Source organism: Musca autumnalis, unplaced genomic scaffold, assembly GCF_047663935.1.
Source record: "Musca autumnalis isolate F117 unplaced genomic scaffold, ASM4766393v1 scaffold_1, whole genome shotgun sequence".
NCBI classification, from domain to species: Eukaryota; Metazoa; Arthropoda; class Insecta; order Diptera; family Muscidae; genus Musca; species Musca autumnalis.
In genome coordinates this window covers 31,963,747-31,980,703 of record NW_027411644.1, presented here as the reverse complement: position 1 = coordinate 31,980,703, position 16,957 = coordinate 31,963,747, and the positions used below count along the sequence as shown (strand labels likewise).

Below are 16,957 nucleotides of genomic sequence, written 5' to 3'. Positions count from 1 at the left end.
TCTCATCGCAATTCCAGCATTTCGAAGGAATTGCTTTGTGAATAGCGTCTACATTTTCTATAACATCTTCGTTTAAATCACGATCGTCATTGTAGTCTATGTCTGCGACATATTTTCTTGGGACATTAAGATTTGCAGCCGGTCGAGAATGTAGATTTTTTCTGACATACTCATCACTTAAAAACCTTTCCCTTGTTTGCACTAGTTGACGAAGGTGAGATAGTGAATTAATCTTAATGTACAATAGATCCTGCCTAATTTCTGGTCTAAGATTTATTGACAAAATCTCAATTAAATCAGTGTCAGGCATGGGAGTTGGCAACCTATCCATGATAGCCGAAATGGATTCAAAAAAGGTGTCGAAAGACTCATTGGGACGTTGCTTCCGATTTCGAATTTCTTCTCTAATGTCAAAGGAAGTTTTGAAGTCTTTGTATTGTCCTTGGATGGCCTGGCTGAAATCCTCCCAATTTAACCTAGAGGTTTGCTTGCGGTAACGCCAGTACCAATCCTTGGCCTTACCTACTAGCAACGTATTCAAATTTCTTAGGATGACGGAAAAGTCCCCATTAAAATTATCATGGGTCAGTGACCTAACTCTATATAAAAATTCCTCAATATTGATTCCATTGGATGAGCCATCAAAACGTAATCCCCAGCTCTGTATAATGGACGTAGCTTTGTCCGCATACATCTGACTGACGTGTGAATTAGCAGAAGAGTTTGGAGATGAGTTTTGGTTACTAAAACTTGAGTTGTTTGGGTTGCCTTGAGTTGGTGTGGGGCTTATGCCATCATTCCCAACATGGTTGTTTGGAATTGGAGGAGGATTTGGTGGCTGCTTTGGAACATTATTTGAATTACCATTGTTAGGTACTAAATTCATATTTTGAAGGAGACGAGACAGATTTAACTCGATCATGCGGTTAATCTTGTTATAATCTACAAAAATGCCCTTATTTTTGGGAGGTGGAGAATTAATTGCATTAGCATTGGAACCCTCGGTATCTCGTATAGGTGTTCCCTGATGTTGTATGCTATTATTCATGTCAGATGATCCATCTGGAAATAGATTGCGGGTTGCATTTCGAGTGTTGTACTTTTTGGGTACTGCACCCCTTCCTGCGCCTTTTTGTACGGCTATATTTTTTTTAGATATTTTTTTAGAATTATCTATCGCCCTCAGCTCGCTGAGCTGACATGGTCTTTTGCATACAGGACAATTTGAAGCATTCGACAAGTATTCTTCGATACATGTCCTGTGAAAGGAATGAAAACAATCTATAATTATGAGAAGGTCTTGGCCCTCTCCCATCAAAACGTCACAAATAGCGCAATTTAGTATTTCACCACCTGCTGCACCCGTGGCTGCAGATTCTGCGATTAATGGGGGAGTACGCTCCAAAGACATTATAAGATTTTGTACTTTATCAATCATAAAATATAAGAAGATTTGGTTATAGAGGTTATTCTCTACTCAATGGTATAAGGTAAAAAGCATCCCAGATAGGGACACAATACCAGTTTCAGTTGAAATTGTATATAAAAAAATAACAGATCATACGGAAAAAGTTTTCTTTCTCGAGATGAGACATAAAGATAAAGGAGTAAAAGAAAAAACCATAAGAAAATATTTGGATACTAGACAGGTTTATGGAGCTCAAGTAAAATTAAAATCTATGCCATATGAAACACACCAACTAGTTTTTCCTTCACTACTTCTGAAAAGTCGCGGTCATAAAAATGCTGACTACTGCAAATTTAATGAAATCCAGCCACTTTAACAGGTGTTGGTAACTAAGTTTCAAATAGTTCATATAATTATTTTACACAGAGCTATACAGTTTCTAAAACTTGGTTCATCACCACACTGAAAGCCTTTAAAAGGGTTATAGAAAAATTAACGGTTGACTAATCCGAACTGTATCAGACTATCAATTATCCAGAATAACTTCTACAACTATTTAAGAGGAAAAAGTCTGATAATAGAATAAGTTTCAAAAACTTTTGAAAACTGAACTCTAAGGGTATTAGAAGTTTAAAAAGAGCCAAAAAAGATACGGCGATCTTCTCGGCCCCACGTTGGGCGCCAAATTCTGTAATATTCACGACTTAATTGCCGAAATGCCAATTTAAAATGTTATTGCACCATAGAGTCTAAAGAGTTCCAGGACTGCGGGAGCCTTCTTTGCTAGCACTAGCCGGGTGGGGGGTTCGTGTCCTGTTGTCTCTAAACCGTGTTTATATTACTCGAATTAATATTATTGCAGACTCCCTTTGTACATCAGAAAAGAAAAAGTATAACCAAATGGACAGGGCAAAAAAAAATGGTTAAAAACGGGCTATTATCTTATGGTATACGAGATAGAATTCACCCAGTTGTTATTGGGTGAAAGTGCTTCGCAACCCACACCGACCTAGATTCTTTTTGAGCACTGTATAAATACATATTTAACAAGAACCCCTATTAAACCTTACTCCTTTCTTTAGTATCTCATCTCTCGAATAGAAAACATGTAATTAATTTAGCCAATCATTTTAGATTTCAAAAAAAATAATTTATTCAATCCATTTTGAAAATTCATTATTAAAAATTCTACTATTTTATGTTAGAATTTAATAATTACTTAAATATAATTTAAAGATTAAATAATGCAAAAAAAAAATGTTTATAAAACACTAAACGCAGATGTTCCTACCATCTATCAATTATATTAGAGATCATTATCATACTAAATGCAGAAATGGCAATTATGTACAAGAAGTATGCTTAAATGTAATAGAGTTCAATGAACTTTACGAGTGAAAGTGAAATGATATGAATTATTATTCTTCTGTATCAAACCAAAACAAAAAAAGGTAAAAAATTAGATAGAGCAGAAATAATGCAAAGAAAACAATGTGATGATCATTTTAAATTACTCTCCCTGATATTCATAATTTGCATATCATCACTTTGTTCTTTCGTTCTCATTACATGTAGCAAGACATATAAAGGTAAATGCAAATCAAGGCAAACAACGGGGGAGAAAGAGAAATAGTTTTTTTTTTTCTTTTTGGTTTCTTTTTACATGTACTCACCAACAATGTCCATGATCACTTTTGAAGGCCTCCAAGTTGTCGATGGTTTGTTGTTGTGATGATTTGTGCTGTATAATAGGGGTGTTAGAGTAGTATGATTGTTGTTCTTGCCTTGGTTTGAATTTTAGAAATGGCGATTTTTTCTTACATAAAAGCTTGACAAATTGAAATGTTCTGTTGGTAGTAATTATACATAATTATGATTATAAATGCAAATGCATATAATTTTTTTATAGTTACGGAAATCTTAACGAGTTTGGAATACATTTGTTCATCTATTGATGGTTTTAGTTTGATAGATTGGAACTGGAGTTTAATTGTTTTGCATCATAAGCCTGATAACACATTTTCTTCACGATATTTCTGGAACTGTGGATAGAAGGGCATAACATAACAACCACGACTTTCGATGAATATTAAAGCAAATCAGGATGCAATTAGATACGGTGACCACCAAAGGTTTTAATCCAAGAAATGATTATTCCAAGACGTATTGTTGTTGTTTAGCTGGAGATTAATTACGTGCTATTTGTATCATACAAGTATCACTATGTTGAAGGGGCAATAATTGTACGGAATTTCACTGGATTTCTAGCCAGGAACGAGTGAAAATATATGGTTTTTGCTGGTTTTTCTTATTGTTCCTTAATATATAAAAGGCGTAATTACTCCTTAACTGGTTTGGGCTTATTGAGACCAACAGATTGTGAATAACGTAGGCTTCAAAAAGATCCCCAAGCTACAACTGCCCTGTGGGTAGCTGCAACTTGGGTTATGTAGTTGGTCACTTGTATGGGAATTGGAACTTGGATTATTTCGTTTTCGTTGGATAATTTATGTATCAAGCCAGGCTTGATAATTCCTGTTGAACATATTATAATTTAGTCATCATGAAATTAGTGCGATTATGCTTTAATTAGGGTTACCTTCAAAAATTTAACACACTTGTTAAAATCCAAAAGAAGTTTAGACACTTTATTAGGCTTTAAAACTCAGAAGAATGTATGGGATCACACAGATAAACAAGGATTTGTTCCTTAACTTTTTTTATGTTTGTTGAACACTTTAGTCAAATTTCTTGCGGGTATATTTTACTAAGTTTGATGTATTCTGTGTGAAATCTTGATCGAAAAGGAAGTTGCTATCTTCATGATTTAATAATGAAACCTCAAACCACGCTTCTTTATAAGATCGATAAATGTCAAACAAGAAATGGGGATTTATCGTTAAGGCATATGTACTTACTATGGTACTTGTGGCCAAATTTATCGGTTAACATGCAGTGACTTTCAAACTAATATTAACACCTTGATCACACTTAATATATTTATAGTTTTAGTAAATTTATATATTTAGAAATATTTTAGGTGTTTTTTGATAATCTCACAAATTCAAATTTCTGATTATAAACAAAATGCTCTTAGGATGATCGTTGAAACATGTTATGATATTAAATGTTGATATTATTTACACTTTTAAGAAGGCAAAGGAATACTGAAATTAAAAATCAGAACACAGAATTGTGGGAGGAATCATTGGGGCCAAGCAAAACAAAAGGCATACCATGAAGAGAGTTGTAATGCACAAGATCACTTGTAGAGAGTAGGCAATTGTAGTTTTGTAGCTTATACCAATTAATTCAAGCTCTCTATCTTTTGTCCATAATGTATATCACATAATTAACAAGACAAATCTACACTGCTGAACAGAAGTCTACTGACAAGGAATTATGTGTTTATAAGAAAAAACTTTGTACTCTATAGACGGCATTACACCTTCTTTACCTGTAAGACCTTCTAAAGCGATCTTCTTGAGCTGAGCCACCATTAAAAGCTTCAACTTAAATAAAGAATGTCTTCTATAGCTGAAAGGATCTTCTATAGTTAGAAGACCTCTAGAAAAAGTCTTCTATTAAAACGAGGCCTCTTAAAGGTGTTTCAACTGTTTGATGACCTCCTAAAGGGGTCTTCTGTAGCAACCAATTCTTCCAAAGGCATATTCTCTAGCTAGAAGACCATCTACAGCGGGCTTATGTGGCCTTCTTTACCTGTAAGACCTTCTAAAGCGGTCTTCTTGAGCTGAGCCACCATTAAAAGCTTCAACTTAAATAAAGAATGTCTTCTATAGCTGGAAGACCTCTGAAAGGAGCTTCTATAGCTAGAAGACCCCCTGAAAGGATCTTCTGTAGCTAGAAGACCTCTAGCAAAAGTCTTCCATTGAAAGGAGGCCTCCTAGAGGTGTTTCATCTGTTTGATGACCTCCTAAAGGGGTCTTCTTGTAATGCCGTCTATAGAGTACAAAGTTTTTTCTTATAAACACATAATTCCTTGTCAGTAGACTTCTGTTCAGCAGTGTAGATTTGTCTTGTTAATTATGTGATATACATTATGGACAAAAGATAGAGAGCTTGAATTAATTGGTATAAGCTACAAAACTACAATTGCCTACTCTCTACAAGTGATCTTGTGCATTACAACTCTCTTCATGGTATGCCTTTTGTTTTGCTTGGCCCCAATGATTCCTCCCACAATTCTGTGTTCTGATTTTTAATTTCAGTATTCCTTTGCCTTCTTAAAAGTGTAAATAATATCAACATTTAATATCATAACATGTTTCAACGATCATCCTAAGAGCATTTTGTTTATAATCAGAAATTTGAATTTGTGAGATTATCAAAAAACACCTAAAATATTTCTAAATATATAAATTTACTAAAACTATAAATATATTAAGTGTGATCAAGGTGTTAATATTAGTTTGAAAGTCACTGCATGTTAACCGATAAATTTGGCCACAAGTACCATAGTAAGTACATATGCCTTAACGATAAATCCCCATTTCTTGTTTGACATTTATCGATCTTATAAAGAAGCGTGGTTTGAGGTTTCATTATTAAATCATGAAGATAGCAACTTCCTTTTCGATCAAGATTTCACACAGAATACATCAAACTTAGTAAAATATACCCGCAAGAAATTTGACTAAAGTGTTCAACAAACATAAAAAAAGTTAAGGAACAAATCCTTGTTTATCTGTGTGATCCCATACATTCTTCTGAGTTTTAAAGCCTAATAAAGTGTCTAAACTTCTTTTGGATTTTAACAAGTGTGTTAAATTTTTGAAGGTAACCCTAATTAAAGCATAATCGCACTAATTTCATGATGACTAAATTATAATATGTTCAACAGGAATTATCAAGCCTGGCTTGATACATAAATTATCCAACGAAAACGAAATAATCCAAGTTCCAATTCCCATACAAGTGACCAACTACATAACCCAAGTTGCAGCTACCCACAGGGCAGTTGTAGCTTGGGGATCTTTTTGAAGCCTACGTTATTCACAATCTGTTGGTCTCAATAAGCCCAAACCAGTTAAGGAGTAATTACGCCTTTTATATATTAAGGAACAATAAGAAAAACCAGCAAAAACCATATATTTTCACTCGTTCCTGGCTAGAAATCCAGTGAAATTCCGTACAATTATTGCCCCTTCAACATAGTGATACTTGTATGATACAAATAGCACGTAATTAATCTCCAGCTAAACAACAACAATACGTCTTGGAATAATCATTTCTTGGATTAAAACCTTTGGTGGTCACCGTATCTAATTGCATCCTGATTTGCTTTAATATTCATCGAAAGTCGTGGTTGTTATGTTATGCCCTTCTATCCACAGTTCCAGAAATATCGTGAAGAAAATGTGTTATCAGGCTTATGATGCAAAACAATTAAACTCCAGTTCCAATCTATCAAACTAAAACCATCAATAGATGAACAAATGTATTCCAAACTCGTTAAGATTTCCGTAACTATAAAAAAATTATATGCATTTGCATTTATAATCATAATTATGTATAATTACTACCAACAGAACATTTCAATTTGTCAAGCTTTTATGTAAGAAAAAATCGCCATTTCTAAAATTCAAACCAAGGCAAGAACAACAATCATACTACTCTAACACCCCTATTATACAGCACAAATCATCACAACAACAAACCATCGACAACTTGGAGGCCTTCAAAAGTGATCATGGACATTGTTGGTGAGTACATGTAAAAAGAAACCAAAAAGAAAAAAAAAAACTATTTCTCTTTCTCCCCCGTTGTTTGCCTTGATTTGCATTTACCTTTATATGTCTTGCTACATGTAATGAGAACGAAAGAACAAAGTGATGATATGCAAATTATGAATATCAGGGAGAGTAATTTAAAATGATCATCACATTGTTTTCTTTGCATTATTTCTGCTCTATCTAATTTTTTACCTTTTTTTGTTTTGGTTTGATACAGAAGAATAATAATTCATATCATTTCACTTTCACTCGTAAAGTTCATTGAACTCTATTACATTTAAGCATACTTCTTGTACATAATTGCCATTTCTGCATTTAGTATGATAATGATCTCTAATATAATTGATAGATGGTAGGAACATCTGCGTTTAGTGTTTTATAAACATTTTTTTTTTGCATTATTTAATCTTTAAATTATATTTAAGTAATTATTAAATTCTAACATAAAATAGTAGAATTTTTAATAATGAATTTTCAAAATGGATTGAATAAATTATTTTTTTTGAAATCTAAAATGATTGGCTAAATTAATTACATGTTTTCTATTCGAGAGATGAGATACTAAAGAAAGGAGTAAGGTTTAATAGGGGTTCTTGTTAAATATGTATTTATACAGTGCTCAAAAAGAATCTAGGTCGGTGTGGGTTGCGAAGCACTTTCACCCAATAACAACTGGGTGAATTCTATCTCGTATACCATAAGATAATAGCCCGTTTTTAACCATTTTTTTTTGCCCTGTCCATTTGGTTATACTTTTTCTTTTCTGATGTACAAAGGGAGTCTGCAATAATATTAATTCGAGTAATATAAACACGGTTTAGAGACAACAGGACACGAACCCCCCACCCGGCTAGTGCTAGCAAAGAAGGCTCCCGCAGTCCTGGAACTCTTTAGACTCTATGGTGCAATAACATTTTAAATTGGCATTTCGGCAATTAAGTCGTGAATATTACAAAGGCCACTTTAAGAGGCATTTTATACAAAGAAGCCCGCTGTAGATGGTCTTCTAGCTGGAGAAGACACCTTTGGAAGATTTGGTTGTTGCAGAAGACGCCTTTAGGAGGACATCAAACAGTTGTAACACCTTTAGGAGGTATTCTTTCAATAGAAGACTTTTTAGAGGTCGTTAGTTATAGAAGGCCCTGTCGGGAGGTCTTCTTTCTAGCTACAGAAGAAGCTTTTAATGATGGCTCAGCTAAGAAAACCGCTTTAGAAGGTCTTAAATGCAAAGAAGGCCACTTTAAGAGGTATTTTATGCAAATAAGCCCGCTGTAGATGGTCTTCTACCTAGAGAATATGCCTTTGGAAGATTTGGTTGCTATAGAAGACCCCTTTAGGAGGTCATCAAACAGTTGAAACACCTCTAGGAGACCTCCTTTCAATAGAAGATTTTTTATAGAGGTTTTCTAGCTATAGAAGATCCTTTCAGGAGGTCTTTTAGCTATGGAAGACCTTCTTTAGTTAAAGATGAAGCTTTTAATGGTGGCTCAGCTCAAGAAGACCGCTTTAGAAGGTCTTACAGGTAAAGAAGGCCACTTTAAGAGGTATTTTATACAAAGAAGACCGCTGTAGGTGGTGTTCTAGCCAGAGAAGATGACTTTGGAAGATTTGGTTGTTGCAGAAGACGACTTTAGGAGGACTTCAAACAGTTATAACACCTTTAGGAGGTATTCTTTCAATAGAAGACTTTTTTAGAGGTCGTTAGTTATAGAAGGTCTTCTAGTTACAGAAGAAGCTTTTAATGGTGGCTCAGTTAAGAAAACCGCTTTAGAAGGTCTTAAAGGTAAAGAATGACACATTAAGAGGTATTTTATACAAAGAAGACCGTTGTAGGTGGTGTTGTAGCCAGAGAAGATGATTTTGGAAGATTTGGTTGCTGCAGTAGACGCATTTAGGAGGTCATCAAACAGTTGAAACGCCTCTAGGAGGCCTCCTTTCAATAGAAGATTTTTTTCTAGAGGTCGTTAGATATAGAAGACCCTGTCAGGAGGTCTTTTAGCTACAGAAGACCTGCTTTAGTTAAAGAAGAAGCTTTTAATGGTAGCTCAGCTAAGAAACCCGCTTTAGAATGTCTAAGAATGCCACTTTAAGAGGTATTTAATGCAAAGAAGCCCGCTGTAGATGGTCTTCTAGCTAGAGAATATGCCTTTGGAAGATTTGGTTGCTATAGAAGACCCCTTTAGGAGGTCATCAAACAGTTGAAACACCTTTAGGAGATCTCATTTCAATAGAAGACTTTTTCTAGAGGTCTTCTTGCTATAGAAGATCCTTTCAGGAGGTCTTTAAGCTATAGAAGACATTCTTTATTTAAGTCGAAGCTTTTAAATATGTCTCAGCTAAAGAAGACCGCTTTAGAAGGTCTTACAGGTAAAGAATACCACTTAAAAGAGGCATTTTAAACAAAGTAGTTCGCTGTAGATGGTCTTCTAGCTGGAGAAGATACCTTTGGAAGATTTGGTTTCGATAGGAGGTCTTCTGCCAAAGCACACAGATGTTGGTCAACTTGTAGAAGGGCTATAGGTCCAAAATGGGGTTTTAATCCTAGAATGATACACTGGCTATACAAAAGCGTAATAAGGCCGATTCCTACTTACGCATCTGTTGTATGGTGGACAGCTATGGACAAAAAATACAATGTGGAAACATTGCAAAGAGTCCAAAGAATGTGTTCCCTAAGCATTAGCGGGACGACGAGGACTACACCAACTAGGACTTTAGAGACAATTCTATTTGGGTATTTGTCCACCCGATAGAAATACAGGTAAGGTATGAAGCAGCCATCGCAGCTATAAGACTGAAAGCGATGAGCGAGTGGATCGACCACCAAAGCATATTACGGGTCACAACGGGTGAATCTATAAATCAAATATTATCGGACCGGATACCTGAATCAAGTGAAGTAGCTCTGTGTGATGTTCTAATACCGGACAGAGATATGTGGATCGATGGAACCCTAGCACAGATTCCCTCTGGAAGCTGCGGGTTTACGGACGGGGCTGTGTTAGGGGGGAGAACGTAGACGCGGAAACGAGGATCTCCCTTCGGCTGCCGGATCATAACACGATCCTTCAGGCCGAAATCCGAGCGATCACAGAATGTCTGAACTGGTTTAAAACAAATACAAGGCCACTCACAGTTAACATCCTGACGGATAGTAAAGCAGCAATTAGAGCTATAACAAGTAAGGCAACAACATTGAAAACTGTCTTAGAGTGTAAAAATTCAATTAACGACTATTCCCATTATGGCTCGGTAAACATTATATGGGTACCAGGACACATAGGGATTACGGGAAACGAAGTAGCAAACTCCTTAGCAAAACATGCCAGGGAGCTACCTACAGTAAGTCTAGACAATGCCAAGCCTTTAATGGCGGCGCGTATAGAACTAAAAGCTTGGACAAAGAATGCTCATATATCCCTATGGAATAACCCGGAAAAGGGAAAAACTAAAAAAATTTTATGGGGAAACCCAGATCAGGACAAAACAAGTAACCTCCTAGTGATGAGTAAAAAAAGATATCAGTAGACTGATTGGTGTCCTTACAGGGCATCTAGGACTACAAGCGCATTTGCACAGAATAGGCTGTGCAGAGAATAGTGAATGCAGGGCATGTGGCGAGGACGACGAAACGTTGGAACACTATCTCTGCCACTGCCAGACCTTCACAAGCTTGAGAACCCAACTAATGGGAAACGACATAATTACAGGACTCGACCCATATCAAGGACATTGGGTTCAAAAACTTGAGGGACTACATCAATGAGACGGAACTTCTAAAAAAAATTTTAAACAAACAACAACAACTTCCAAGACGCATAAATTTAGAGCGCACAACAGGCCTCTTCTGAGTTAAGTGTATGCCCTTTCTTTTTTTAAGGATCTTGAATCACCCCTCTTCTCAACCTAACCTAACCTAACCTAGGAGGTCTTCTAGTTATATAAAGGTGTCTATGAGGTCCCACTGCTACGAAGAGAGTTTTCAGAGCTCTTCTATCGATATAAGGCCACTTTAAGAGGCCATACATCTACAGAAGACCCCTTTAAGATGCCTCCTGCCTACTGAAGACCACTTTAAGATATAGTGTATCTACTGAAGATCCCCTTTAAGACATCGTCTATATATTAAATACCCCATTATGAAGACTTCCAGAAATATAAGATCTCTTTAGTTAGACTTCGAGATATATAAGATATCTTTAGTTCGACTTCCAGGTGTATAAGATCTCTTTAGGAGGTCTGCCAGTTTAAGAATATCGTTTTTATATGTATTTTAATGAAGAAAGACAGATTTAGGCAATCTTATAGCTAAAGAAGATACTTACAAATCCTTTTCCAAAATTTGGACTGCAGCTATTATTGTTTCTGTATGAGTTGTTGCTGTTGTTTCTTCGGCTAAAAAAATATAAAAAGAAAAATAAAATTAGTTATGAGGATTTTTTTAAAGAAAACAAATAATGAAAACGATAAAAACAATTAAAATAAAAAAATATTTTAGAAAGAAACCATTACGGATTTGTCATTAAACCCCACCAAAGCTTATAGCTAATTACTTTCCATGTTGTGAAACTTTAACAGATTTTTTATAAACTTCAGTTTACAAAAAAAAAGAAAAAAAAAAACAAGAACAGAAAATCTTATTAAAATCAAATCCAGCTACGCTTAGAGTTCACATTTGACTTCAGGCCACTTCTTTATTGCGGTTATAAATTTTAAATCTGTGCTAAATTATTACCAAAACGAAGAAAAAACTTTTGCAAAGCCTATGTGAGGGGTTTCTTATTGTTTTATGAAAAACGTTAAAATATGTTTAACAATTTGTGTGTGTGCTACGTTGTTCCTTTGGTATGTTCCTTGCGAACTCTTAGCACGTTCTTTGATTGCATTAATTATTCGTATAGCCAACGAAAAACAAAAAAGATTTTTTGAAAACAAAAACTTAAGGTAACAAACAATGATGTCCCAGCACTTCTAATCATGATTGTTAATGAGTTTTTTTCCTTGCTGCTAAAGGTCAGCAAAGGAACTTGTAGCACCTGTAATGGTGGTTGGAATGGTGTTGTCTTAAGTTTTCTCCAAATAATTTAAATAAAAAATTCCCAACAAAATGTATAAATCACGTTCGAATTGTAATTATGTCCTCGTTCAAGTGGTCGCTTTGATAAGCGTGACATTAATTTGCCGTCCTCCCCCCCTCTTCCGACTTAAACACAAGACGGCCATAAATATAAATCACATTTCTGCCCAAAAACAAAGGTGATTAATTGAAGTGGATATTTGAATATTAATGAATTTCATTATGAAGATATTTATAAGCGATTTTAAGATGTTTGTAGTGAATGTGGAATGCGTTATTGGGAGATAATTTTAAAAACGTTATTATACCCTAAAATGAACCCATAACAGAGCTGAATAATTTTAGATCTTTTTCACAACCACATGTCATTTTGAAATGATTTGATTTAGGTGGTCATCTCCAGAACTAACTATAAGATTTCCAACCTCGTCGATCTTTTGCTTTATTCCTGAAAATTAGTAAATCTCCTGAGAGGTGCTTCGCAACGTGGTCATGTCTTCGGAGTCTTGGAGTCCCAGCTATGCGTATACCACCAAAAGGGATTCTCTCTTATGTCTGCTTTGAAATACAGTCCTGACTTTGTGTTGGTCACCAGTATCAAACAAATGCCAACTTATGGTCCTCCAGAAATTACTAAATCTTCATCTCTTCCTGTCACATTCGCTTATCTTCTTTTCCTTAAAATCTTTCCAAATATTCTACATTTAAATAAATTTATTTTAAAATCTAAAAGTTAAGCCTACTACACAAATACCGCAAGCTGTTGCACATTAAACTTTTTAATTTCGAAACAACAACAACTGACAATTACATTTAATTACAACAGATATCAACAACACACAACAGCAACAACACGGATAATGTAAATGAGTGTGTGTGGGTGTATAATAAGATAAATGCCATAGAGGGTTATTAGTTTAGTAATATAGATCGGAACAGATTTCTATCCACTGCAGGCCGGAATTAGAACTTCTAACCAAAAATGGTTCCATGGGAAACCTTTACTAGCACTTTTATCCAAGAAAACGGCCATATTTACCTAGATATAATCTTTAAAGGGTCATCTATAGCATGAAGACCTCTTATAGGTAGAAGACTTCCTAAAACCTTATATTAATTACGAGAGCGGGTTATCTTTGTCTAGAAGAGGTCATGTCTCCTCTATAGCTAACATGCATTCTAAAGGGGTCTTCTATAGATGTAATATCTCTCCAAGTAGCTAGACTACCTTCTAAAAGGGTCTTCAGGGGCCTTTTATAGACAGAAGTCCTCATAAAGGTGTCTTTAATAGTCAGAAGACATGCTAAAAGGGTCATCTATAGACACAAAACCTCCTAAAGGGACCTTCTATAAATGAGTCTTCTGTATATATAAGACATCCTAAAGGGATCTGATATATCGAGAAACCCCCCTGGAGGGGTCTGATATAAATATAATGCTTCCTAAAGACTTCCTAAAGGGAATGGGGGTTTCTATAACTAAAAGACCTCCTAAAAGGTGCTTATATTACTAAAAGGCCTCCTAAAGCGGTATTATTTGGATAGTAGACCTCCTAAAGGTGTCTTCTATTGATAAAAGACTTCTTAAATAGGTCCTTTATAGACAGAAGTCCTCATAAAGGAGTCTTTAATGGTTAGAAGACTTCTTAAAGGGCCAATCTACAGATAAACCACTTCCTATAAGGGACTTCTATATCGAGAAGACCTCTTAAAGGGGTCTTCTATAGATATAAGGCCTACTAAGAAGACATCCTAATATAGAAGACAATTCTATTGATAGATAAATAAAGATGACAGTTACAAAGGCGTCTTTTCGCTAGAGAAGACTTCTATATATCTATAGAATACCACTTAAAGAGATCTGTAATAGATTGAAGACCTCCTAAAGGAGTCGTTAATAGACCCCATAAAGGTTTATTCTAAAGACAGAAGACTTTCTAAAGAGGTCTTTTATAGACAGAAGGCCTCATAAAGGAGTCTTTAATGGTAAGAAGCAATGAACGGAAACAAACAAAACGATTCCCGTACCAATCACACAAAGCCACAAACTTTTCAGCATCTCTGAATCGTTTCATTCTCACAACAAAAACAAAACCACAAACTTTTCAATGTAAGAAGATGAAAACTGTACACTAAAATGTACTTCGGCTATGCTTTGCCGAGTTGTTTGATTCACCACCGAAACAAAAAGAATTTTTGGCAAACGTTTGCTGTGTTATGGTCAATGACACACTCAGGCATAGACACACATTTGATTGCTTAACAACCCAATAAACTAACATCAACATACCACAGTGAATTTTATCAACGTTTTTGATTCATTCACATGTGTTTAGTTTTCCATCTGCTCTTGTGGAGTTGAGTACTTTTCGCTTTTCGTTTTGTTCGCACTCGCGAATGTAAACAAAACGAAACTAAACAACGTGGGTTATGTTTCGTTTTGTATTGTTCCTATGGAAAATACGAAACGATTGGAAATGTTATTTAAAGTATTTTTACGTACGCTGGTAAGAAGACTTCCTAAAGGGTCTATCTACAAATATACGACCTGGTGGTCTTCTATGGCTAGAAGACTTCCTAAGGGGATCTGCTATATCGATAAAACTTTCTTAAGGTGTCTTATATAAATAGAATACCCCCTAAAGACGGTTGTTATTGATAGAAGACCTCCTAAAGGGTTTTCTGTAGATAGAAGTCAACCTTAGGTGGTCTTTTATAGCCAGAAGACTTCATAAAGGGATCTTCTACATCGAGAAGACTTCCTAAAGGGGGTCTTCTAAAAGATTCATCTGTAGCCAAAAGACCTCTTAAAGGGAGGCTTCTATAACTAGAAAATCTCTAAAGGGAGGCTTCTATAACTAGAACACCTTCTAAAGGGGTCTTCTATAACTAAAAGATCTCCTGAAAGGTGCTTATATTACTAAAAGACCTCCTAAAGCGCTATTCTATTGATAGTAGACCTCCTAAAGGTGTCTTCTATTGATAAAAGACTTCTTAAAGAGTTCCTTTATAGACAGAAGTCCTCACAAAGGAGTCTTTAATGGTTAGAAGACTTCTTAAAGGGCCAATCTACACTTAAAGGGGTCTTCTATAGATAAAAGGGCTACTAAGAAGACGCCCTAAAAGATTCATCTGTAGCCAAAAGACCTCCTAAGGGGAGGCTTCTATATCTAAAAGACCACCTAAAGCGGTCTTCCGTTCCCTAAAGGTTTTTCTATAGACAGAAGTGCTCCTAAGGAGGCATTTTATAAGCCAGGAAACTTCCTAAAGGGATATATCGAGAAGACCTTCTACTGTCTTTTATAGATATAAGACCTACTAAGGGGTGTTCTATAGATAGAAGACGTCTTAAAAAATTCATCTGTAGCCAAAAGACCTCCTAAAGGGAGGCTTCTATAACTACACCTTTTTCACATGTAATTCGAAACATTCCAGTTGTAATTCGTAACATTTCATTTGTAATTCGATTATTCTATTTGTAATTCGTAACATTTTATTTGTAATTCGAGAATTCCATTTGTAATTCGAATTATTCCATTTGTAATTCGTATTATTCCATTTGTAATTCGAATTATTTTATTTGTAATTCGAATTGTTCCATTTGTAATTCGAATTATTCCATTTGAAATTCGAATTATTCCATTTGTAATTCGAATAATTCCATTTGAAATTCGAATTATTCTATTTGTAATTCGAATTATTCTATTTGTAATTTGAATTATTTTATTTGTAATTCGAATTGTTTTATTTGTAATTCGAATTATTCCACTTGTAATTCGAATTATTCCAATTGAAATTACAAATAGAATAATTCGAATTACAAATGGAATAATTCGAATTTCAAATGGAATAATTCGAATTACAAATAAAACAATTCGAATTACAAATAAAATAATACGAATTACAAATAGAATAATTCGAATTACAAATACAATAATTCGAATTTCAAATGGAATAATTCGAATTACAAATGGAATATTTCGAATTTCAAATGGAATAATTTAAATTACAAATGGAATAATTCAAATAACAAATAGAATAATTCGAATTACAGATGGAATAATTCGAATTACAATTGAAATGTTTCGAATTACAAATGGAATTATCGAACTACAACTAAAATGTTACGAATTACAAATGGAATTCTCGAATTACAACTAAAATGATTCGAATTACATCTGAAAAAGGTGTAGAAGGCCTCCTAAAGATGGCTTCTATAACTAAAATACCTCCTAAAGAGGGCTTCTATAACCAGAAGACCTCCTAAAACGGGCTTTTATAACAAAAAGACTTAGAAGATAGAAGACCTCCTAAATGGGTCTAATATATAAGACATCCGAAATGGATCTTCTGTAGATAGGAGGCCTACCAAATGGGTCTTGTATAGATAAAAGACCTCCTAAAGGAGTTTTTAATAGTTAGACGACCTCCTGAAGCGGTCTTATATAAATAGAACACCTCCTAAAGGTGTTTTTATTGATAGAGGTACTCCTAAAGGTTTTTCTATAGATAAAAGTCCACCTGAGGAGGTCTTTTACAAGCCCTCATACGGGGGTCTTCCATAGATAGAATACCTCCTAAAGGGGTCTTCTGTAGATAGAGGACCTTTTAAAAGTAATTTCTGTACATAAAATACCTCCTAAGTTTCTAAAAGTAATTTCTGTACATTGAAGACCTCCTAAAGGATCCTTTTTTAGATAGAATACCTCCTAAAGGAGTT

General features: G+C 34.9%; 1 protein-coding gene across 2 annotated transcripts in view; it reads right to left on the bottom strand.

The window, feature by feature from the left end:
- The window catches only part of LOC141395310 (uncharacterized), a 162,034-nt gene that overhangs the window by 44,674 nt on the left and 100,403 nt on the right, over positions 1-16,957 (bottom strand). For both annotated transcript variants that reach the window (XM_073970973.1, XM_073970981.1), the window contains exon 2: positions 11,487-11,556. In XM_073970973.1, the coding sequence (XP_073827074.1) occupies positions 11,487-11,556 (70 nt within the window). The remainder of the gene's footprint in view (positions 1-11,486; positions 11,557-16,957) is intronic.